Source organism: Branchiostoma lanceolatum, chromosome 18, assembly GCF_035083965.1.
Source record: "Branchiostoma lanceolatum isolate klBraLanc5 chromosome 18, klBraLanc5.hap2, whole genome shotgun sequence".
Lineage (NCBI taxonomy): Eukaryota > Metazoa > Chordata > Leptocardii > Amphioxiformes > Branchiostomatidae > Branchiostoma > Branchiostoma lanceolatum.
The window spans coordinates 5,485,231-5,512,230 of NC_089739.1; the positions used below are offsets into that span (position 1 = coordinate 5,485,231).

A 27,000-nucleotide genomic window follows, 5' to 3' on the forward strand; every position below is an offset into this window, starting at 1 on the left:
CTCCCGAAGAGTTGTAGCCACCGCGTCCATTTAACTCAGGTGATATTTTAGGTCGTTCCTATTCCCACGCCGAGTACGCAGGTGAGCTTCACTCCTCACACCTGTACGTTTGCGTCCTACCTGTGGCGTAAGACGTCCCACTCAGGTGTACAGGACACCTAGAGTACAGGTAGGTTGTATTTGTTGCGAATACTTTGTCCATTTTTTGTGTGTGCGGTGGTATAGAATGTCGCTGTCAAAAGTTGTTTGGTATACTCACGGAAGTGTCATGGCCGCATGGTTACTCATTTACTCAAACTTTGTCGGAAGAAAAAAAATCTCTCACTAAATGTAGTGTAGTTTTCATTGCTTTACAGGACTACATATCAGCATTACTAGACTAGTAAAAGTTTATGTAGCTCTATGTTGGTTGTAGTACATTGGTTAGCTGGCGACCTTGGATCGGGAGGTCAAGAGTTCGAATCCCGGTGTTGTGTTTTAGTCCGATTGCATGCAACGAGAAAGGTGTGCTGCATTATTCACCGTGCACATATGATCCATTCTTTGTAGTGCCTAGCTGTTAAAGCAGTAGGGAAATTTATCAGATACATTTTGTTACTATACTTTTGTACATAACGTTTGTTCTTCTTGTTGCGGTGTTTAGGAAATGTAGGTAAAGGTAGTTCCGTAGCCTTTTTGACTCTGTAGAGGCAGTGGGTTGTTATCCACTGTGTCTAGGGTCACGGTATTGGAAGGCGGAGCCTATCCCATCCTACCTCCCCAGCCGAAGCCATGTACCCATTTCTACACCTGGGTGGAGTGAAGAATGTCAGGAGATTCGAACCCAGGACCTCCGATATATGTTTCCTTTATGCTAACTCTGTGTGAAGAAATGTTTTCCATTTTAGAACATGAGGGAGACTTTTATCCAGAACTTGTTTCGTTCGTCGTATTAGACTTGCTTCGTATACTAACATGTGTTCATTTGTGTAAACATACAGTGATTTATCGGCTAGAAAACTCGCTCTAGGATCGAAAAGTTGCGGGTTTGACTCCCATTTCCCCCCTCATGTGTTCTAAGCTCGCACGCAAATTTCAGGAATTGTTGTACTTCCCTTATTCAAGCATTAAGGAGGTTTTAAACCTCGTGGTTCTTCCCGACTAAATCTACAGCACTTCCATGCATGTCTCAATGTGTTAGGAAAGCTACGACCAAGCTGAGTTTTCGAGTTTTGAGAGAGAGTCAAAAACTGTTGTGATAGTGGTTTGATAAATGATTTATCTAGTGTATCTAGAGCATTCACAGGGTTGCGTGAGGACAAAGAAGACCTTAAACACAATTTTCAGATAGATTTCTTTATTTGCAAGATCATACACGTGGGCTAATTGTAAGGGTACATGCTAATACATCAACGAAAAAAATGTAACAAATCTATCTGATGTTTCTACGTACATTACTGGCGCGGGGGGGGGGGGGACTTCTTTTGAGGCATTGGCTAATGAAAAGTCCAACGTTTCACTGATAAGTGCGTTTTATGATTTTAGCAGGACTGTGTTTTTTTAAGTATACATTCCACTTCATAACCATTCAGTTTTCTTTAAACCAAGAAAAACAAAACAACTACGTTTTGACCTCAGGGATATAGAAACTGTTCGAAAGCTTAGGTTTTAAGTCAACCTTACAACCGTGCCTCAAAAACGGACCCACATGTCCCGCTACAGTCTGCCCGACAACAACAACAGACGGATCTTTAGCCCGCCCCTCCGGTCCCCCTTTTCAAACCTCACCTGTACAAGCCAGGTGTAATCTGTGCCTGTCAGCGCTGCCTCCCCGTGTGTTAACCTTTGATCTTTGCAGCTAAGGTGTCAAGCTAAGAAGAATGTTGCGTGTCAGTCCGACACGCTTTATTTACGGCGACTTTAAGAACCTTCTTTTTCTGTGACCTCCTCAAATTGTTTGTGTCGCGTTACACAGATTAAAGAAATGTAAAGTTTTTAAAGTTTTCATTTCACCATTGTTGCAAGAAAATGGTTCACAATGAAGTTACCGTTTAGGGTCTAGGACAATGTGACGCGTCGAACTTCAAAGTTCGTTGAACCTGGTCTTACCTAACTTACGCAACAAAACTTATGCAACTTATACGTCACGTGATTGATCAGGCATGTAAACCGGAAGCGGATATGACGTAAGTGTGGTGTGATGTTTGATGATTATTGACCAAGGAAGTTGTAAATGACTCATACTCAATATATCAAATCGTCCTACTTACTAAGATCTGACAAAATGGCGCTTGAAAGTTTTGAGTTTCTTTGAAAGAAACCCAAAAATACTTTGTTGTCTAGGCCAGTTTTATTGTTTTATTCAAATTCTTTTTAATTTGTGTTTTTTTTTACTTTGAATTTGAACAAAAATGGACGATGTCATTTAGGTCAGAAAAGTCCTGTTAGTTTTTGTCGCATTGGCCCATTTTAGCTATGAAGCCAAGAACGACGTTCTGTGGTTGACGAGTACGCCTGGTGTCATTTCTTGAGGCGTTCTTTAAGACATTCCTAAGACATGTTTACACACGCACCCATTACTTCGTAAGTTGTTTGGTGCCCCTTGTCTAGTCAAGTCAGCATTGGAGTGGAACATGCAAAGTCATTGTGTAATGTGCTTGGAACACGTTATCTGTGTTACGATCAGGCGCTCTTGTGTAGGTCCCGGGCATATTGCACTTATGCCACTTTTGTGGAGGGGGGGGGGTTGTGTTACGAATATTCTTTTTAATCAAATGAAGTCGGGTGATCAAGCCCAAAACTGTACTTAGTAAAAGACGATTCAATCTTAAAAAATGAGAGGGGTAGTCATGTAGAGTTTCGAAATTGCAAAATTTCTCAGTTCCCTTGCATTTATTCCAATGTAATAACTTTCACGACCAATTTGACGGAATTAGAAGAAAATGCAACATCATAGAAGGTGAAAACAGTTTCACCTTCACAATTTTAATCAAATTATTTCTAAAAATAATCCACAAATATCATTTTCTAGTTTTTCAACCCTTTTTGGATTCCCTAGCGATTCCATACCAAAGAAGACGGCAAACATAACAGATTCTACGGTATTATGTATCAATTGCTTTCGTGTCCAAGTTTTGGGTTGGAGCATTTGTCGCGTTATTTTGGTGCCCTATCGGTAGCTGTTGTATAGATCAGAAAAAAGGCGGGAAACCTTCAGTATTGTCATAACTAGCCCCCTTTTATCGGGTTCTCGTTTGAAGATGACGTCACTTCATCTGGAATCTCAGAAAAAAGCTTTACTACCCCAATTCTAACCAAGATTTCAGTCAAAGCTTGCCAGTTATTGTAAGTGGCATGAAAATGATTCTGTCAGGTTCCTAAATGTCGTCTGAAAACGGTTCCTTTTTAGTCCTAAGACAAAGAAATGCCATGTTTTCTTAACTCGCTGTCCGACTTAGGTCAGCCGTTTAAGCCAGGGTAGGGGGATACATTTCAAACAAACCATGTGGGTCTACTTGGCCGGCTAGGGACAAGTAAGTTTCCAGTTCTTCAGTCTTTCTAAGCTTACGATTTGTGCTAAATTTCGCTTCTTTACCACATTTTATCTAAGAATATGTCCTCAATAACAAAACCATCTAATACAAGTTTTAACGGTTGCTTTGAAGTTATTAAACCAACAGTGTCTTGTCTGAGTTGTTAAAGAATGGTAATGGTGTCTTTGGCCGCTATGGTAGATTAGAGCTGTTTTCATCATCTGTAACTTCTTAGAACTTGGCGGTATTGTTTCTTCTCGCGATGTTGGTAACAGATGTTTCTTGAAGTCTTAACATATGCAGCATTCAACACTTGCGTGGTGGTCTTGATTTATAGTTTGTAACCTTGAAAGATGTCGCGTGGCGTTTTTATTGACCTCTTTTGCTTGGATATTCGGAACAGAGTGGCGGTAAGTAGCTCTATTTTTTTTTAGCGTGTTAAGTCCAGCGGTACGTGACCTTGCCTCTGGATAAAGTAAGTCGTGAGTTCTAATCCCACCCGACATGCACGCTTTTGGAAAGGATTGCTGTCCTTGGGACGGGACGTTAAGCCGTGGTCCACTGTTCATTGTGCTTGTCGAAAAGAGCTAGGGGAACTTCCCTGGTACAATGAACCTGTAAATACTGTACATAGCGTCTGTCTTCTCTGTCATTACCAGTGGAAGAATAGCTCATCTGTCCATTGAGTTCATTTGAGCTTAACCGGTTCGTGCTAACTTTCTTAACGCATGCGTTTTGAGTGTAGTTGCGTTGTGCCTTGCTTTTCCAGTTCTCTTTTATTTTTAGGGTTCGAAAATCTAACTTCTTAGTGCTGTGATACAAATAGCGTCGTATTCGCTCACTTTCACTCGAATTTTGCGCAGAATATTGTCAAGAGGTTCAACTTTTACAGAACATAATGTTGCATCACAACAACATCCGACCAAGTCTTCGAGTTTAATAGTTGCTGAGATTTTTTTGCATAGCCTTCAATAAAAATGCACAAAAGAGTCACGTGGACACTTGGTTCAAAGTCCTCCTCTTATATTCTGCTCCCTATGTGCGGTTAAAGGGTAAACAGTTTATATAAACTGGGCCCTTCGTGACCCATTCGCGCTTTTGATATAAGAATCAGACCTTTTTCCTATCACTATTTGAAAGGCGAGATCCAGCAAAAACAAGGTAAAACTCTCCGTTGTTGTTGTTGCATTTTAGCTATATTGCTGATACCTTGTTTGTTCAAAATCTTATGCCTGTAGATGGATGTTGCGTCATACCTCTTTCTGTAGGGCCTTTTTGTAAAGTTAAGATAACGTTTGGTTTAGGTTTAGGTGTGACGAGTCGTTCAATATATATGATCTTATACTAGTGGTAAGGCTAAAATTTGTGTGTAGCGTCCAATAGCTGTTACACCGATTGACATATATAGTTCGATAGTAACGAATATTGAGAACTGATTGATTTGGCTGCGACACCGGCTCTGGGGAGGGGGGCGGTGACACAGAATCAACACAGGCACAACCAACCCAGGACCCCTATGATTGCTTTTTGTCGGTTTAAACTTTTAATGGTGATTTAGAGCTTCTACGACCCCTATCACTACACATCTTGGCGAGAAGATTTGTTCTAGCTACACAAAGTTTGTTGTTTGGATTGTGCAAATCTGGAGGGATGTGCTTGTTGAAATGACACTGTTTTTGAGGGGTCAGAATCAAACGCTTGCCTTATTTTCTATTCCTCCGTCCTTCTTCCTTTTTTGTAAGGTTGAAATAAAGATGTGTATGGAGGGGTTGGGGCTGGGGGATTAGGGTGGGGTAACAAGAGTAAACAAATCTCTTTATTCGTCTCACTGCTACCCACCCATAGTGTGATAATTTCACGCGTGTATTTCTCGTCCATTTTTTTCCAAACTTTCTCACGCTTTGACCAGTCTCTTTTTCTTTAAATCTACAGTCTAAAAATGAGCTAGGACGTTTGTAAGGTGATTATTTGGTTGTTAATTTACCAGTCAAGTTTTTAACCTAAATTCGTGACAAACGTGCCCAAAGTTTAGCATATTATTGTCGAGACAAGATGACCGAGTTGAACGGGGTCACTAGAGGTCAGCAGTCCTGACACCTCACATAGAAAACGGTACGTGGCTAGTCTGGTTAGAACAAAGTTAAATAAAGACAGAAGAACAAAGTCTGCCGATGCCCTAGCCCTAGGGTTAGATATCGACAAAAATGCCAGTTCGTGAATATACTGCTATGTTCAGATGAAAACGCAAAGTGATGGACAGTCAGGATCGGTCTATTTTATCAAGAGATCCATTTGTTATGATACACGTGCTGGCCAGGCACGTGGACAGTCTACGGTAGAAACACCTGACGACCTGTATCTAAGTTATCGTCTGCAGATCTGTCAATCATTGATATATGGCGTGCTTGATCTAGGTCACCGTGTTCCACAGGGCTGAAAATGCAAACAAAACGCATTTGTTTGGCGGGTCACCTGTGGCACCACACCGTATAATAGTTTAGCAGTACGGGGCTGGGGGACAACTGTTGTCTTAAACAAATTTAGAAAAAAGTCCATCAGGTATGGTAAGGGGGTATATCCGATTCTGAGCGATGTAGGCCGTATTTGACATAAAAGGCTTATTTTGTCTATTAAATGCTGAGATTGGTATGCTGTACTTTTATTTTGTATCTGAAACTAAGGGCAAGGACAAGGCAAAACCCAAATCATGACTCGATTTTACCTTTCTCTCCAAACAGAGTTGTCGTCACAACTGACCGAAAAAAGTGACGTAACCTTCACTGCAGACGGCAGTGGGGTCTCAATCCAAGATGGAGAACGGTCCAGCCTCCTCCCGTCGCCATGACTACGATGACAAGGCGTTCACTGAGGCTGCGCGAGATTTAAACGGAAGTATCATGGCGGATACCCACGAGAAAGAGGAGGACGTGCGGTGTGGCATACTCTGCTGCAAACCCAAGTAAGGATTCGAACTTTAAAAAAGATTAACGTTTTTCATTTGCTGGACAAATTGAAATAGTATGGTTATGTTTATCATTATTGACACTTCCTTCCTTCCTTCCTTCCTTCCTTCCTTCCTTCCTTCCTTCCTTCCTTCCTTCCTTCCTTCCTCCCTCCCTCCCTCCCTCCCTCCCTCCCTCCCTCCCTCCCTCCCTCCCTCCCTCCCTCCCTCCCTCCCTCCCTCCCTCCCTCCCTCCCTCCCTCCCTCCCTCCCTCCCTCCCTCCCTCCCTCCCTCCCTCCCTCCCTCCCTCCCTCCCTCCCTCCCTCCCTCCCTCCCTCCCTCCCTCCCTCCCTTCCTTCCTTCCTTCCTTCCTTCCTTCCTTCCTTCCTTCCTTCCTTCCTTCCCTCCTTCCTAATTTTATTCTCACAACCTTCATGTCCCTTTAAGCCTTTCTCCTTCATTTTGTCACATTATAATCATCTATTCACCGATGTCGATGATGGAATCAATCAATCAATCAGTGGATCAATCAATTCGTTGATCAATCGTTTTCCCCTCAGATGGGCTGCCTGGCTAGCCAATCCGAAGCTGTTCGTGCTGTGCTGGTGTCTCGCCATTTTGATGAACATCATCCTCGCTGCAGGATACGTGAACGGCGTCCTCACCACCCTGGAGAAAAGGTCAGATCACCATTCACATGTCTATTCTATGTATCCTTCCGCCCAGTTATTTGTCTGTATTTCTAGAAACATTATATGTTTTAATTTTCTATCCATTCTTTGAGTTTTGTTGTTAACATTGTATTATGTGTTTTGAACATAACTACTAGTTTTCAAGCGAGCGTTTACATGTGACGATACAGCAAGTTATTCCAAGAAATGTTTCTAATGTATTAGAATGAAATAGTCATTTGAAAAAAAAAATCCGACTACTTTTTCTACTACTTCCACCTCTACTACATCTACCACTACTTTTACTATTACTACTACTACTACGACAACGACGACCACTAGCACTGCAACTACTTGTACTACATCTGAAAAAACTTCTACGTCTTGTACTACTACTACTACTTCTACTACCCCTTACTACTATTAAGACTAATACTACTAATACTACTACAACTACTACCTCTACTACCTCTACTACCACAGCTACTACTATTCTAGTACGGCGATTGTTACTTTGAAAAGTTGGAACGTTGCCTTTTCATTGATACCATTCATTGTCACAAGACTACAACTTAGTTAAATGTACTAAATTTCGCGATTCTCCTTTTGTAGGTTCCAGCTGCAGAGTAAGGACCTGGGTATCGTGGCGAGCGCCGCGGACATCGGCAGCATGGTGACGGTGCTCTTCGTCACGTACTACGGCGGCAAGCCTGGCAACAGCCGCCCTAAGATCCTCGGTAATTAAAACACAATTGCCTTTTTAAAGATTGGTCGTTATAGAATACTATATATCGCTATACTGACTTATGGGGATAAAATGTAACATTACAAAAACGATAGAAATTAAACTCTTGAATTAGGGTTTAATCTGAACATTCCTCATGAATAATCAATCGTCAGAAGCTGCATTAATTTCTTATTCAGTGAACATCTCGGGCTTAAAGATAATTAACGGCGCGTAACAAGACGTGCATTTTCTTTACGATGAATGCACAATTATCTCCCAAATGCCCCAAGTTTGCAAACGTACAACTATCATGCTTGGACAAATGCGGCCGGGCACTTATTTGATCAAAGTGTTGGTAGGAACTCGTTCCATGATCTAGCTTCACGCTACCTCAGTGTGGAACGTATTAGAATGAGGAAATAGAACATAAAAAGTTTTGATATTTGAATATTTCCCACCGGTCTTTGCAGGTGTGGGGCTGTTGGGCCTGGCGCTAGGGGCGTTCCTGTCAGGACTCCCACATTTCGTCGCGCCTGCGTACGAGGTGGATCCTGAGAGTATACCAAACTTGTCATCATTGGAAAGCAAGGTGGTTCACTTGTCTTTTTCATAGTTCTCTCTCTCTCTCTCTCTCTCTCTCTCTCTCTCTCTCTCTTCCTTCTTTCTTCCTTTTCTGTCTTGTCGTACTTCTTTCCATTCATTTTCCATGATAACTGGCTCTTTCTCTTTCTTGAATCCCTCGTAAGTTTATTTCATCACCACATAAGCTTTACTCGATGATATGTTTTTCTGCGTCTTCAGCTAAAGTTCTCCTAGAATTTGAGAATCTGATATTGCTTCTAACAATTCATCATAAAAAACTAAATCACACTGTTATCATATAGCTTCCCACTAACGTGTAACAATTATCTTTTTAACTTGCTCAGTGATTAACACGATAAAAAAAACGCACATTCATCTGCATGCACTGTGGCCGTAGAAATTACTAACGCCTGCTTTATGCTTATGCTTTGCCCCTTTTCGCAATAGGACGGAGCAAGCTCTTCAGCTAACCGCATGGTAACAGTATGGGCCTTGACGCTATTTCTAGCCGTTCTTTGCTTTTAGTATTTTAACACTCTTTTTAGTGTATCTTTTTGATATTAATTTCTGATCAATTCGGAGCACTTTCGGAGTACTTCTACTACAGCTTTATAAAGGGTGGTCGCTTTCATGTTAGGCCGCCGTACGATCTTGATGTCGTAGATTTTGGCAGAACCGACGACGACAAGACAGCCTTTTCTGTAGAAAGACAGATGACTTGTGCACGACGGTGATAGACCAGGTCAAGAATGCGTTCAGCTTGCGATCACGGTACGACGATTGTACGACAAACGTGAACCGGGCCCTTACAGAATCTCTGACTAAATATATGTTTCATTTTCCTGCAGGATGTGTGCATAGCGAACAAGACCAATGAGTGGTGCGGAAAAGATGCGGCGGCAGCCACGTCATCCCAGGGAGGATGGTTCGCTCTCCTCGTCTTCGGACAGGTAGGTAATAAAACATATTGAATCCCATTCATATAACGTTATATGGAAACTTCCTGTAGTTTGTAGATTAATATCAGTAGCCGACAGCATTTTGCCTTACATTGTACCTGTTACTTTGTTGTGCGATAAACTTTGACTTGACTATAGAGCCCCCCTCCCCCATCATTTTATTAATGATTTGCCAATCTTACTGCAATGAATTTTGGGAAATCACGACGCATGCGCAGTTGTGAATATCAGCTGAAAACAAACATGGCGGCGCTGAAAGTAAAAAAAAAAGAAGAAATTTCGTAACATTCAACAATAATGCTTCATTCAAAATGTCTTTAAACTATCATCACCATGGAATCCTAAAGATAAACAATGTAACGTTAATCAAACTCTTCTACTAAACGATGATGTGATATATTTTCTGTAACAGCTTAAAATACAAAATGTACGATGATATTGACATCTACAAATAGCTTCCTGAAGTACATGTACCTAATCCTAAACCTTCCTTAAACTGTCGATACAAATATGTCATATAATGGGAGTGCTCCATTAATTATAAGTTCCACGAGTTCTTACCGATTTCTTCGGTCGTTTCTTAACAGTTTATCTACGGAATCAGTGGCACACCCCTCATGCCGTTGGGAACCACGTTCATTGATGACCACGTGAGGAAGGAGAGTGCACCTCTTTACATCGGTAAGTAGAAACGCATTGTTACTCACTATGAAGTGCTTGAACACACAGTTAATAGAGTTCTTTGTGTCCAGTGTTTAGTGTGTCCCATTTGAATAGAACACAATTTGAAGACCTTGTCGATAGTAACATGTTTTATGCGCAAATTCAAGTTAACAAATCTATTGGTTTTGGCATCCAGGCAGTTTAAGTGACTTCATTTGTTAAATAGACTCATATAGAATAGTCTTTTTATAAAAATGGACGTTCAGAATCTCTTATATGTGTGTGTACTGTGGATTTTGGCAATCAGATAATTCAAGTGAATTATATTGCTTTGCTGTTGCTAGAAACTGTGTTAATAACATATAACAAATAATTTTGTAACAATAGTCGTTCAGAATCTCTTTTCATGTGCCAGTGACCGCTTGGACAGTAAAACTTTCCAATCTTAGATGTCAAAATCCGCCTGTGCTACAGAAGTTTTAGGTGTCAATGGCCGCTCGGTCAGTACTACTGAATGTGTTAGATCCCGGCATTCTCAGGTATCATAGTAAGTCCGCGTTGCACACTGAACCATCTGCGTAGACATTGAAGTTCTTGAAGTTGAAGTCCGTCCCACACCATATGGTGTATAGGGCGGCACCCATCTCCGCTTCCTTAGCTTTTGGACCACATATCTGTGCAAACACAGAGGATACAATGTCACTTTTAAAGTCATTTTTCGGTATGACCCGGTCAGAGAATTGAACCCGCATGTACCGCAAAAACTTCATTTCCAGTGTTGGTGTCATCGTCAATGCACATGGCTACTCTCTATGGCTACCCTTTTTGTGCACATGTCAAGGGGAAGGATTTTTCATGGGCATATTTTGCTCAGAACGGTCCAGTTTTCTGCTAGGGAGGACAGAAGATTGTGTATTTTAAAAATCTGGCCAAAATAGATGACCTTTGGCATGTTTTGACCTCGAATTGACCCCTGAACCATTCTCTTCTGGTTGGATTGATAATTATTAGGATAGGGGGTGAGATCCTGGTCTCATCTGAAACTTCTGGCTTTAACTCGTTAAACTGCAGGAGTTGAACTCCTGCTTTTTTCACCTAAAGAAACCTGAGAAATCCAGCTTTGCAGGGGTGGTTAAGATTTGAGGTTTGAAATGTGGATACATGTGTTTTAAAGTGATTGTTTTTGATGGCTTAACCATGTGTTGCATTGGAAAGTCCCTTTGGTGGTCCCTCCCCTGAATCAATGGTCATTCGAAACTCTTTATATGACAGTGACCGTTCGGACACTAAAGGTGTTCAATCTCAGGTATCAACATAAGACTGCTTTTCAAATACTTTTTTTCTGTCCCAATCGGCTTTCGGCGTCTTAAAGCGTCAATAACCGTCCGGACAGTGGAGCTGTCCAATCATGAATTGATCGTCTTGTAAACTTGCGCATGCGTTTTTACGGTCGTTGTCCTTTTTACTTGGGTCACAGTTGTAATCAATATACACAAACTGTCAATCTTAGTTATCGGTAGAATGAACAAAGACAATGCTGCATTCTGGCTGAGTCAAACCTACTAATTCAGAACGTGTCCTTGAGGATCAAATTTCTTCGGTAACTTTTAACATTCTTTCAACCATAGTTGTGTATACTAAGGCGTCCTTGCAAGAAGAATACTCGCAAATGATAAGAAAAACGTGCACTGTATTAAGCGGCTGGAAACAGAAACCAAAGTGTTCTACTTTGTGATATTTTTGAAGCCAATTGAGAATTTGAAGCAGTTGTTGGAATTTGGTGTGGGTACAGTGTGCTGGGATTTGTTTTGACATGCATATGTCGTAGCTAAAAACTAATCACTGTACGTTTTTGTACTTCTCAACACTATTAAAGTACAGAACATATACGTTACACTAAGTATGAGTTTTTGACACCAAGTGACTGATTATCGTCTCTTAATTCAGATTCAGGAATTAGGTGCGTGGTACTTTTAGGGTGGGATCACCTTCGTCGTACGAAAGTCGTACGATCGCAACCTAAGGGCAATATTTGCACATGTGTCATATAGAATTCACCAACAGCTGTCTCCTTATCAAAATGGCTGATTTAGATCCTCGTCGGCGGTTAGTTATGTCACAACCTGCTTGAAAACTCAACAACATCAAAATCGTACGACGACCTACGACACATATGACCGCACCCCAAGGGTGGACGATTTTGTTACCATGACGGGGATGTTGTTTTGAAGAACAATTTTTTGTATCTTCTATTTTTTTCAGGAACGTCCTATATCGTGTTTGGCCTCGGCCCTCCACTCGGCTTCGTCCTCAGCTCCTTTGCCGTCAGGATTTACGTCGACATAGACAAGGGGATCGACCCGGCCACCCTCGGGCTAACCCCCGCCAACCCGCTGTGGGTCGGTGCCTGGTGGATAGGGTTCTTCATCTGCGGAGTCGGACTGTTAGCAACGGCATTCCCCATGTTCTTCTTTCCACATGGTACGTGTTCTTTGGAAACATACGTCATTGCATACGTCATTGTGTTCTTGCGGCCAAGCAATGATTGGCATAAGAACAACATTTGGTCAGGGAAAGTGGTTTTGAACGGAGAAATTGAGTAACCTTCATAATTTTGTACGGCAATTTTATGGAAAAATAGGTCGGGTATTAATTAAGAGAACATGTCTGGCGAAATTTAAGGTAACGGCGACCTGATTAGCGAATAGTTTTCTTTCTACGCGTTTGGATGTGATCAGCGTGTGTGATCAACGAAGATCAACGTCCCTGCACTCGAGGCTGAATATCAGAACAGCGCTTGTTAAATTATTGGGTATATAATGTGATATAATCATGTGATATATTGTTGCCATTTTCTCTTCAGCCCTGAAGAGACCCTCAGACAGTGACGTGATTCAGAAGAAAGACAAGAGCGAGAAGAAGAAGATGCTCCCGATGATGGACATGGACCGGGGCCCTCCCCTGCTGGACCCAGCCAAGGGACTCTGGAAGCAAATCAAAGGTATGTATGAGTTAGTGAAAGGTCGAAGTTTCTGAGGAATTTTCTGAGGGAAGTAAAACAAAAATACGCAGACTACCAGGAGCTGTTCAGAACACTGAAGTCCAGGTCAGAATTCGAACTCCCCAACCCTGTGGCTGTTTTCGGTGGGTTAGGCTTTTGTGTTCTTATGTTTTGAACTTCGAATTCGTAGTTTTCTGATTACACTGTCAGTAGAGTGGCAGGAAGTAACGTGGAAAGATAGTACCCGCTAAGGTCACCGCAAAGGTCAGACTTGTGGAAGTGACAGGAAGTAGAATCAGAGCCAATGGAGGTGATAGAACTAGTCCTTTATCAGACATGACAGGTATTCCAGGTCACGGGGTCGCTGGAAGAACCTATGAATTTACGGGGAGGTATTGTTTTTTTATTTGTCTGTATGTCTTTATTTTCAAAGTTATATATTTTCCATAGAGTCACAAGAAGTGATCAATCAAAACAATATTTTCATGATCGACGAAATAAATTACAGAAGACATACGAGAGACTACAAATTTCACGGAGGTATGAGATCTTCAAACTCTTGTTTTTTCCAGGAATGACGAAGAGTCTGAAGGAGGTGTTGACAAACGGCGTGTTCCTGGTGCTGTGTCTGTCCGGGGTCTGCATGGTGTCCACATTCGGCGCCTTCTCCTTCATGCCTAAGTACCTGGAGCTGCAGTTCGGAGTACCGAAGTCACAGGCAAACATGCTGTTGGGTAGGTAACTCAGGTCTCTCTCTCACTCACTCACTCACTCACTCACTCACTCACTCACTCACTCACTCACTCACTCACTCACTCACTCACTCACTCACTCACTCGTTCACTCACTCACTCACTCACTCGTTCACTCACATACTCTCTCTTTCTCATTCATGCATTCACTCCTCATGCATTCCTTCGACCTTTCTTCCTTCACTCACTCAGTCACACTATAATCATTCACTCACTCACTCACTCAGTCACCCACTCACTCACTCACTTGCTCGCTCACTCAGTCACTCACTCACGTACATTCACTTACGTACATTCACTCCTCTCTTATTTACTAACTCACGTACATTCACTCCTTTTATTCTTTCACTGTCACTCACTTAGTCACTCACTCACTCAGTCTCTCCTTCCCTGATTAACTAAGTAACTAACCAACCAACCAACCAACCAACTAACTAACTAAGTAACTAAATCGATCGATCAATCAATCAATCAACTAATCAACCAACCAATCAATCGATATCTGTTCTTCCATATCCAGGAATAGTGATGTTGCCGTCCACCGTTTTCGGCATCGTCGGGTCAGGGATCGTCATCAAGAAGTTCAAGTTGACGCCTGTGCAGTGCCTGTACATGTCCGCCACCTCGGTCTTCCTGTCCTCCCTCATCAGCATCCCGATGTTCTTCCTGACGTGCCCGCAGCCTCCTATGGCGGGAGTCACCATTCCGTACGGCTACAGGTACGTACCATGATTTACATTCGCCCGGACGGGAGACCTGGAGCATCACCGTCTTGTATCAGCCAACGAAAGGGTATGTCACCCCGTAAGGGGCGGTACAACCCCGACGGTGCACATCGCACGTAAACACGTCGCACGTAAGCACGTCGACTACCTACCTACCTACCATGATAAAAGGGGTCAAGATGGTCTTGTGGTTAGGGTTGTTGACTGAGAGCCTAAACCTTCTGGGTTCGAATCAATAGCAGGCTATTCTTGGAGAGGCACTTATTACAAATATTTCCTTAGGTGAGGCGACCTAGTACCTAGCTACTCAGGTGAAAATGAGTAGCTAGCTTTGGTTGGGGACGTCCTTTTGGATGGAATGTAAACGTAGGTCCTGTGGTTGATTGTGGTTATCGAAAATACTAGGGGTCCATCCCGATGTAAGTGGATCAAACCTCACAGTCCAGTACCGTCCCCTGCCTCTGTCATCATTAAACCATTTACAAACACATGTTGAACATGTATTTCTTTTGCCACAGCCCCTTCATGCCGAACGCCCCCTACCTGAAGAACGGAGACATCAACTTGATCTCCTCCTGCAACACCGGCTGCAACTGCAACCTGGACAAGTACAGTCCCGTGTGCGGGTCGGACGGCGTCACATACTTCTCGGGCTGCCACGCAGGCTGCACCGAGAAGCAGAGCTTCATGCACCCGATGGGGATCATGATATCGGTAAGTCTCTCCAAATCATCAAGGCGTAGATACCTACTTGCAAGTATGGACTCTGAAGCAATTGTGGGTAAAAGACTAACATCCAGCTGACGTTATATCTTATGACTGACTGACTTCTCTAGCATGATGAAAATCAACTCTTTAACATCATCAATCTTAACATTTCACTGAATGACAACAACTCAATATTTTGTAGCTAACAAAGAACAAAAACTAACCACTATGACGCTGTAACAATAGCTCCTTACTTGTAAAAAGCACCGCTAACGGCGCGGTCATAAAAAAATCGTCGTAGATCGTCGTACGATTTTGATGTGGGCAGGCTGTGACAGAACCAACCGCCTACAATGCCGAAACAAGACAAATTGGTTTTGTACGACATATGCACGACTGTCCCAAGAATGCCCTCATTACGATCGTACAACGATCGTACGACGAGTATGACGTAGTTTACTAATGCCTAATGCACGTGTCGTTTCTCCGTCATACAGAGTACAGTGACTGCACCTGCATGGCCTCTTCTCTCACACTAACAACAACTCACACTGCTCTCAAACTTTCTAACGGTGGTGGGAACTCTTTAGAAAGTAACCCTGGAATAGAGACGGCCTGGGCGACTCTTAGAGCAGGGATCAAACCTGGAATGGAGACAAACTTGGTGACTCCTTCGGTAGTGAAGATGTCGACATACCAAATCCAAGATGGCGGTCGTAGCGACCGCAGTGCAACCTGGGGCATTTGTCAAAAACACTGTTCTGACGTAGTGATCCAGGCCGTGTTTGTTATGTTGGCGTCACTAACAGCATGGTCGTTTGGCTTTATCCCTGTCATCGTCTGTTGTCTGAGGTAAAGTTTTAGGCTAATGTAAAGTTGGCGGTCTAACAAGTCCTTTTTTCGGTTCGATAACAAGGCTGCACGGCGATGGGTCAAAACTAGAGTCGATGTCATTGCCATGACGGCGTTTGGATTTCGACCGCGATTTAGCTGTCGTTAACGACAACACTTACCTTACATCGCAACCGATCATAACACTGCAACCGACATCGCTATCTTTACATATCGCAGCAATCGAGTCTTTACATCGCAATCGAGTCTTTACATCACATTCGAGTCGCTACATCGCAACCGAGGCCTTGACACCGCAATCGAGTTCTTAAATCGCAACCGAGTTTTAAAACAGCAATCGAGTATTTAAAACAACAGTCGAGTTTTTAAAACAGCAACCGAACCTTAAAAAAGCGGTCGAGGATTAACTCCACGGGAGCCTAATCACATGTAGCACCTCGTTCACTTCACACCTTCTTAACACCTAATGGTTATAGGCCACCGGAGGGCGCAAATAATCGACTAGTTAGGCATATGGCATTGGTCTCCGTTGGTTCAAGGAGGTTTAATCCTCCTTGGTTGATTGGAAACATTATGCTGATTTGTTTATATATTTTTCTCATGAGATCTAATCTCATGAACGCAAACTTGAGTCAAACCACTCAAGGGACTGAGGGAAATGATTGCTGAGGACAGGAGATTGCAGAGGACCAAGGAGAGGACGGGCTATGTAAAAATGGATGAACTGTTTGTTATGTCTTGTGACTGGAGGTGGTTCCCTGTGCCAGGTGGTTGCCCGACAAGGTTTGACTGTACTAAATTTCCTAAACTTTCACAGATTAACACTGAAATTGTTATAATCATCTGCATCTGGCACGCCCATGGATGATTGGAATAATTTGTGGGGCGTCATCAGAAACAACACACATCCACATCTCACCTGCATGTTCTTAAGGAGTAAACATAAAATCCAATAATGGATAACACTGCAAATATAGATTTTCCGCAATAGTTATGCAAATTAAGTCATATTTGCATAATTTACTTCATTATGTACATTTCTGTCTAAGCTACCTGCATACTAAATATCATGGAAATCGGTTAATCCTTTGTTCAGTTATCCTCCTTGGAAGATTCTGACTGCAGTTCCAGAGCAAGCCGCTAGGGGGTCCAAAAGTACAGCACTTCTTCCTTACATCACAATCTGCCACCAAAAAATAAGTGAACGCAGTGAGCACCGTTAGGGCCCTGTCACACTTGTGCGTATATTCAAGTGCGTATGAGTTGCGCATCAACATTTCTTTGGTTTAAGTAAAGTTTGAGGGAAAGAAGTTGTTTTTCACTTTGACCTACCGTTGTGCAGCCTGCTTATCGAACCAAAGACATGACGTCATCGGCTGCAAACTAAAAAAACCTAAACCAAAAATATGTTAATACGCAATTCCTGCGGACTTGTATGTACGCAGAAGTGTGACAGGGGCTTTAAGGGCCCTGTCACATTTGTGCGTATATCATGGCCGTGTCAGTTGCGTATCAACATTTTTTTCATACGCAGGCGTGCGCACAATACGCACCTAATGCGTATCTCAATCGTTTTGTGAAAGTTTTACGTACGCAGGCACACGCAAGGTACGGCCCAGTACGCCTGATATTTTTGAAACTACCGAAAACTTTCGTGCGAACGCTGTTACGCAGCTCAGACGTTATAAATACGCAGTGCATACGTCCGACATCGGTCGAGTGCGGTACGAGCGCGCTTTGTGTTCGCGCTTTATACGCGGTAGTACGCTCTCTTGCGGCACGATCTCTGCGCAGCGTACACATAGCGTACTTGCAGCGCAGATACAACGCATGATGATCGAACGTATAGCGAATAATAATATACGTCACGAATTAGTGCCGTTCGTCCTGCGATCGGGCAGCGCATTGTACGTATCAGTGGCGTATGACAAACGCAGAGATAACGAACGGATAGCGTACATATAGTACTCGACGAACATCCGGGGTACATTCCAGATTGGGTAAATTATTGGTCGGGTATTCAATTTAGTTTAAGGGCAGAGAGAAAACAAACACAACCAGCAAAGTGTACATAACTTTTGATTTAAATAATTATTGAAATGCCCCGCGCACATGCATCCCTGTTACATACACATAAAAGTTCTACTTGTCGTTACTTGTGGAGGCGTCTTCTAATAACAGTTTTCGTAACTACTGATATCGACGCAACCAAATTCACAGGGTAAATAATGGCTCTAAATGTCATGGAGTGTTCCAAAAGTAAAATTGGTTTCCCTGTTACACATATACAAACGGTCCTACTTGTCATCAGTTGTGGAGGCGTCTTCCCATAACAGTTTAAGTAAACACTAATATCAATGCAACCAAATACGTTCATAATTCGATTAGCATCAGTGGGAAGTGCGTCAGGCATGCGGTCGGCAGACGTTGTGTACGTCCGGAATACGCTCAACATACACACCTGATACGCAGCTATTCGCTGCAAGGATAACAGTATTGCGCACTTCATATGCAAATCATACGTGTCTCATATGCTGAATTCGTTACTCATGCGCTATATGAGCGCCGCGCATAACTCAAGAAATTTGATATTTTGAGCGTACAACTGCGTATCGTCAAAATTTCATACGGAGCTCACGCGGAATTGCTTATACGCACAAGTGTGACAGGGATTTAGGCCTCAGCTTGAGCGCGACGATAGCGCCGACAAGTAGAATGGGGGCATTAAAGTCATACATAAGACCAGAGGAGAGTGTTCTGGTTCGGCTGATGGCATTTTTCTGAATCCAAGATCGTATATTTGTATTGGTATTTACCGCCCACCAAATACTGACATCAGCAGAGAACTCAATAAATGTATGAAGGAATCCATGAGCACTATCAATAGCACCTCGTTACATTACCGGTGATTTTGATATTAATCCACTCAGCAACACAAACCAACATACCACCGACCATGTTAACGATATGTTTTCATATGGCTTCTATCCACTTATATCTAATTCCACGAGAATAATACTCATTTTCACATATTAAAGAATAAAAAGACCGGTGGAATAAATCGCTTGGTTGTGTAAGAATAGTCTTTTTATTCATTAATATATGCAACTGAGTATTTGTAAGTTGAAAGAGCCAGTCATCCTCCATAGCCCAGAAACATGAAACTATTCCACAATTCCAAAACAGGTGGATGGCTGTCTCTTCTTCCGCTAGAGTTTTATAGGCCCCATGTGGATAGTGCTTTAGTAGTAACTGTTCCAAATGTGAAAAGCAGCTCATATTGAAAAATTCTAGTATGGAAAGTTCATAAGGTAAGCTGTAATGTTGTTTCCAAAGTAAAGTTGTATTGAAGCGTTCTTCCCAAGAATGTTGTATTTTGTTAGGATTCACACAGCTTTGCTTTTTTCATAAAAAGATTTACAAATATTTCTATACTTTTTTTTCTGAATTCCAAGTCCTGTCCCTAAGTCGGCGTACAAACCCATAAATCTGGGGATGCCTGCCTTAAAAACGATTTCCAATAGACTGAATTCGTAGAAATTAACTGGCTATATTGAAGTTCTGGACGGACATATACAAATTTTGAGGTGAAGTTCGCATAAGTAAGAAATCCATTTTCTGAATCCAAAATATCATTCAGAAATCAAACTCCTCCCGTATCAAAAGCTGTCAAAAATAATGGTCTTTTATTCTAAAATGTTTCTTATTTCAAAAGTTGAAATTTCTTCTCCTAAAACAAACAAGTATGGGGAAAGAAGGCAACCCCAGGTATGTCCGAAGACCGTGGATTGCAATTCATCAATAAAGCGATAAACTCCACGGCCATTCCGGGACGATTTAGAGATGACCCACTCAACGGCAATACCGTCACTAATAGCGGCGATTCGCCGTGGAATTCATCTATTTAGTGATGAACTCCACGGACATTCCGAGACGATTTAGTGATGAACTCAATGGCAATGCCGTCACTAATAGCGGCGATTCGCCGTGGAATTCATCGATTAAGCAATGAACTTCACGGCCATTCCGAGACGATTCAGTGATGAACTCAACGGCAATACCGTCACTAATAGCGGCGATTCGCCGTGGAATTCATCTATTCAGTGATGAACTCCACGGACATTCCGAGACGATTTAGTGATGAACTCAACGGCAATGCCGTCACTAATAGCGGCGATTCGCCGTGGAATTCATCTATTTAGTGATAAACTCCACGGTCATTCCGAGACGATTTAGTGAGGAACTCAACGGCAATGCCGTCACTAATAGCGGCGATTCGCCGTGGAATTCATCTATTTAGTGATGAACTCCACGGTCATTCCGAGACGATTTAGTGATGAACTCAACGGCAATGCCGTCACTAATAGCGGCGATTTGCTTGAGTGTGGCATCACTATGTATTGTCTTTTTTGATGTTGGAATAAGAAAAACGTGGAATTCATCGATTTAGTGAGGAACTCAACGACTATGCCGAGGCGATTCATAATTCATCGATTTAGTGATGAACTCCACGGCCATGCAGAGACAATTTAGAGATGAACTCAAAATTATGAACCCCACGGTCGCAGGAATCGTAATGAGATATACGGCCGCGGGAATTACTCTTACCAATTTGATAGCGTCCGACTTTGGAACCACGGAGCACTGGCCGGCCATGCCTCATATTTCCGGCGCGATTTCTATATTATGACAATTGGGAGGGTACGTTGCGAGTACGTCACCTTCGCTGAAAAAAACGCATTTCAACTGGTAGGTGGTTACATTTGGAGTTCGTTTGTTTGCTATGTGCATAATGTAACATTTTTTCGGGATCAAACTACATGAGCCATTTGCTTTGCCATTCCCCGAGGGCGTTCAGATCTCCTTGCAGAAGTTGTGAATCATTCGGGCTTGTGCGTCAGTGTGCCGGTTGAAATGGCGATTTTTGTTTTAGACTTTTAAAAAAAAACGCAAGTGGCAAAATGCCGCGAGCTCACCGCGAGCTTGCCGGGAGCTCACCACGCTGTTTGTTGTGTAAAAAGTGATATGTTAGTTTCAAATTTATACATATATTCGTATATTCTATAATATGTTACCTTTATTGCACCTAGTGTCATAAGTGAACATCCTTAATTATCGCCTCAAATCCATTTTTGATGCATTTCACTAATTGTACATTGTATTTTGATAAATTGACAACACTGCGATTTCCAATGAATTGAAATCACTATCATCATCAAACTACATTCGGTCCATCCCCCTAGCTATTGATCTGTTTGCCAGTTTGGTTAAACCTATCTTAGTGTATTGTAGTGAACTTACTGGAATAGATGCAGAGATCTAACTTTCAGTGGGATGACGCAATGTCCCAATGAACACATCAGAACATCTAGATCTACAGCTACAATCCCCAACTTGATATCTAAATGTTGATGAACTCCATAGTTACGGCACTATCTATCTATCTATCTATCTATCTATCTATCTATCTATCTATCTATCTATCTATCTATCTATCTATCCATCTATGTATCTATCTATCTATCTATCTATCTATCTGTCTATCTATCTATCTATTTTTTTCATTAATTTTTAAAAATAATATATCTATATAGAATAACAAAATTGAGAATCAGCACACATTGTGCTGTGGCTTCGCGGTTCCCGGATTTGTCTCGTTGACGTTGTGCCCCTGGGAGAGGCACATTACTGGACATTTTTCTCACTTCACTCATCAGGTGAAAACGAGTACCTAGCTTCGGTTAGGGACGTCACTCTGATAGGACGTTAAATGGAGGTCCCATGTTTGAGGAGATCCTGACCTCCCGATGTAGACACCATTATAGACGTTATTTATCTTTTTAATCATTATATACGAAATCAGGTCCGTCTTTTACATGATTAATGAGGAAAAGTTGAAATTCCCTTTCAATGTGCTATTTTTGGGATGACGACCAATATACGAGGACACATATGGACAGTGACAGGCTTTGGGTCAACATGTGGGCAGTGCTTTTCACAATGTCAATGGCGCTTTAAGGCATATGAACTGGGAACTGTGACATAGAGAGGAAAACCGATTGATAAATCGATTATGTAAATACGGACATGATTTGTTTAATAAGTTTTGTACTTCAATCATGTACTTTTGACAAGTCTCCATGTTGTTCAGTTTTTCTGTGTCATATGGTTTTGTCATTACAGTTGTATTTGCGTATTAGTTATTTTGATATCGATACTAGGCAAAGTGTTCTGTACTGTCCCGCTAAACAGGCTGAGAAGTGCAACAGACAGAAAACTCAGGGAGGAACAGGCTGTTTTCCGACCCAACAGGTCCTGCAGTGATCAAATATTCACATTACGAAACATTATTGAACAGAGTCTTAAGTTCCAAAAACCAATATCCTTAAACTTTATTGACTTTAAAAAAGCATTCGATAGTATACACAGAGAATCAATACTGAGAATCAGTACTCAGAATCAGTACTCAGAACATATGGTACACATAAAAGGTTCACAGACATCTTACGAGGGATCAAGTTGTTGTGTGAAGGTCGACTCAGCTATACTGACAGCTTTGATATAGTCACTGCAGTAAGACGGGTGTGTTCTATCCCCTCTGTTGTTCATTATCACCATAGATTATGTTATGTGTAAAGCCATGGACAACCCAAACTTTGGCCTAGTCTGGAAAGGAAGTAGTCGTCTGACCGATCTTGACTTTGCAGACGACATTACCTTAACAGCCGAGTCCCATCAAATTCTCCAAGATATGACCATCAACACAGAGACAAATTCAGCCAAAGTAGGTCTGAGAATTAGCGGCAACAAAACCAAAGCAATGCAGGTTGGAGAGCACCCCCCCCCCCAAACACACATCTTTCATACAAGTTAACACCATTCGGCGAAGCTATGGGATCGCTGAACTCTAGTTGTAGAATTGATTAGCCTTGCTCTAAATGATGTAATGATGATAATGTAATGACGATGATGTAATGATAATGATGATGTGCTTACTTGCTTACTTACTTATGTCGAGACCTTCCAGTCACGAGTCGAGATGGCAGCCCAAGTGTTTTGGTCCTTTATCGCCTGGAGCAAACTATCCACTTCAATGCCGGTGTCTTTCTTGAGAGTGTCTATAAAGGTTGCTGCGGGTCTTCCTGGCCTCCTTTTCTCATGCTTGGGAATCCAGAGTACCAGGTCAGCTACTTCTTCCTTGCTCCTGAGGCAGTGTCCGTCGAACTTCAACCTCCTTGTCCTGATCTTATCGGTCAGCTTTGGTAGGCCAGCATACAAGTCTTTGTTGGTAATGTGTTGTGTCCAGTGGATGTTGAGCGTTGTTCTCAGAAGCCTCGTGTAACACCCATCCAACTGCTTTTCTAACTTGGAGGTAACTGTCCATGTAAAAGTAAATCAGTCATCCTCAATTGAGGTGAAGTGCAATGCTTTTTCAAGCAGCTAGTGGTAGTGCAATGCGGCTTCGCTGCGGCTCGCGTTTTTTGGCCAAGCACACCGGGTCACCCCTACTCTTCTCGATAAGTGTATTGGGTTCTTTTACGTGCAGAGGTTTGACGCTTGAGGCTTACTCCCGAAGCTCCCTCAGGAAGAGCCTCACTTTCAACTTGTGTGAGAGAGTTGATCTCCAAACCTTCTTCATCTTGTTACAAGCCTGCCAGGCTGCTGCTTTTCTTGCTGCCTTGTCCCTTGCTGTACTTTCCATTCTGGACTTTTACCTCCTCCAAGGCAGTACCATCGCTTGTCTTGAGGCAGTAAGGGGTTGGAATGTTAAAGGGCATAAACTTTGTTTTGCCAGCGTTCATGCAGAGACCAACCTTGCCCACTGAGCTCTCCACACACCCAAGCAGTTGCTGAGCTTGTTGAATTGCCTCTGATATTAACGCAATGTCATCAGCGAAATCCAAATCAGGAACTGTCTTCGGGCCAACTCTTCTGCTCCTCCTCCTTTCTATCTGTAGACCTCCTCTCTACCGTCAATATCCGTCCTCAGTGCATAGTCTGTATCTGAATCTGTATCTATATAGCCGGTACCGCCATTAGGCGCAACACACCAGCTTCGCAGGCACGCGGCGCGACAGCAGCTGGTTATGTTATACCGAACGGTCTGTTACACCTAGTCTTTGCATATCTGACTGCAACCGTTCCTTAAAGCTACTTAGTGAAGATGCTCCTACAGTACTTGATGACAACGAGTTCCATTCTACTATGGTTCTCGGAAAATGCGAATTTTTGAACACATCAATCCTTGGCTGATAACTCTGGTACTTAAAAGCATGGCGATTTCTAGTCCTCTTCTGAGCTGGCATTAGATACTTATCAGTCTGTACGTCTACAGGTTTATTAGTCATTTTGTACATCATGCAAAGTCTGGACGTTGTTCTTCTGTATTCAAGGGACATCCATTGCAGATCAACAACAATCACAAACAGCCTGATATGGAGCTAGTGTGTCCCTGTAGCACCCCTGCATACAACTCAAAGAGTTCAGTTTCACCATCAGGGGAGATGACTTTTGCCTTTGTGTCCTGGTACATGCTGGCTATGGCTTCCACCAGTTGGTCAGGAATACCTTAATCTTCAACATTTTTCCTCTATGTACAGTATCAAAGGCTTTCTTAAAGTCGATGTGATTATTGCTGTGAGATGATGATGTAATGATGGTTTACTGCCCTACATTGCACCATGTACGTTTGTCTAGCAATAAAGTTCATTCAATAAATTCAATAACTTGCTCATCTGGGCTTCACATGCGCCGCACGTCAGTGAAAGTGCAAATGAAAATTGGTGAAAAACTTTAGCGACGGTGCCGTCATGAGCTGCCGCCGCAGTGCCGCCGCAGTGCCACCGCGGTGCCGCAGCCCAGTGAGAGCCCACTGATATTTCTAAGTGGTTCCCTCCAGCCAGGGAGAATCGTGTCTTCCAGACGTTCTTTAAATGTATTTCCAAAACGGTTGGCATTAACTGCGGGGTTAAGTCAAACATGTCAACATAGTATATCCTGAACGTGAATAACCCAGTAATGTTCTTCTTCGACTGAAGTGTCGTGTTTTTTTTAAAGTAATCTTGTCAGAAGATAACTAATTCAATCTTAAGCTTAGCGAGAGTATCTAATCAACTGTGTTTGACTGTCAACGATCAATAGGAATTCTCTTAATTCATCCCTTACGGCGAAACATTGAGTACAATTTGCGATACAGCTGTGTCTGACTGGTATATCAAGTTCAGTTTATCACTGTATTTCTTGAATGGCACAAGATCAGGTCGAGTACAGGTAGACGAGGGGTCTGATTTCTTTCCAAAGCGACTAACTCGCATTCTATCAACTTCCGTACTGGAATAAATGTACAATGCATAGATCTAATTTTCAGTGGGATTAAGCAATATTCCAATGACTAGATCAGAACATTTACAGCTACAATCCTCAACCTCACTACAATGCAGTAAAATGGGTTGAACCAAACTCTTAAACAGATCAATAGCTAGGGAGATGGACCGATTGTAGTTTGATGGTAGTCAATTAATCAGAAATCGCAGTGCTGTCAATGAATCAAAATACTACAATGTAAAATCATACAAGTGCATTACAAATGGATGTCAAACGATAACTGGACTTTCACTAATGACACTTGGTGCAACATAGGTAACATGTTATAGTAGAGAGAGTTAAAATCATCTTTATTGTACTGGAACAGACAACGAATACAAGATGAATATTTAAAAACACCTAGGACAGCCCCTTGTCTGGGTTAGGACACCCAGGAGGCGCAAGGTAAAAAGTACTGACATATCAATTTTTACACCCTTGGTCTTTTGGCCGCGGTGAGCTCCCGGTAAGCTCCCGGCAAGCTCCCGTCGTGCGCGCAGCACTTTGCCACTTGCGTTTTTTTTTTAAATTAAAAAAAAAATTCGCTATTTTAACTGGCACGCTGGCGGTAGTGGACCGGCACTGGAACGACACTGGGACGTCACTAGGACGGTACGCCAAGCTAGGTTTGTGCACGGCAGTGCGGCGGCAGCCATTCACACGCTACCGCCACAGTGCCGCAGCTCAGTGAGAGGGGGACTTAAGACTTTCAAATCTCGCATCGCCATAGCTTAAGTAGTAGCTTGAATGTGAAAGAAAGGTTTAATGTCAGCTACTTTGTCAGCTCTCCTCAAAGAAATCCTCAAACACGGGACCTCCATTTAACGTCCTATCCGAGGGACGTCCTTATAAGCTTGAAGCCCCGGTTACACATAGCCGAACATACATGGCTCCCGAACGCTAGCCGACCCAGGTCGGCGGTAGTTCGGAAGTTGTGTGACCAGTTTTTAGGCCACGCCTATTTTTGGCGCCGAACTTGAGCCGAACATGCGCCGAGCATGTCCCAACCATCTCCTAACCAGTAACTGACTGAACCCCGAAGGCTTTCTAACCTACTACCAACCAACCCGACCTCTAGCCGAATCTTTCCTGACTACCTCCCGACCGGTCGCTAACCCTCTCACGAATTGAAATGGACATATTCAGCGACTTTTAAAAGAGGGGTGATTTTCCTTTTTAATCAAAATAATCCATTCTTCTATGTTGTTAACATCACTATTAAAGAGATCAAATTCGGATCGCGTTCAAAGGCTTTTAGCTTTCTTCTCTATTTATGGTCGTGTGAAGGGGGTGATTCGCCCATGTTCTGGTAGTAGTCAGTTTGGTTGGGAATGAGTTAGCAGAAATTTATCTACAACCTTGTTGAGAGTTATTCAGCAGTGGTTATAGCGTGGTTAAGATTCCAATTTTACTGCTGAATTACTCCCGAACCGTGACCAGCCGAACACTAGCCGACCGTGCCGAACACCAGCCAACCCATTCCAGACCCTCCGTCCATCTGCAGAGCCGAATGTTTTGAAATTTTCAAAACATTCGGCTGGTA

At 42.6% G+C, this 27,000-nt stretch overlaps 1 protein-coding gene across 1 annotated transcript; it reads left to right on the plus strand.

The window, feature by feature from the left end:
- Nucleotides 1–15,885, plus strand: LOC136424268 (solute carrier organic anion transporter family member 3A1-like). Its single transcript, XM_066412801.1, has 12 exons — nt 1–169; nt 6,251–6,471; nt 7,015–7,134; nt 7,738–7,862; nt 8,323–8,441; nt 9,283–9,384; nt 9,981–10,074; nt 12,319–12,537; nt 12,920–13,057; nt 13,630–13,791; nt 14,330–14,528; nt 15,053–15,885. Exons 2-12 carry the CDS (start codon nt 6,323–6,325, stop codon nt 15,336–15,338), a joined length of 1,713 nt encoding a protein of 570 aa, XP_066268898.1. The 5' UTR covers nt 1–169; nt 6,251–6,322; the 3' UTR covers nt 15,339–15,885.
- Nucleotides 15,886–27,000: the final 11,115 nt, after the last annotated feature.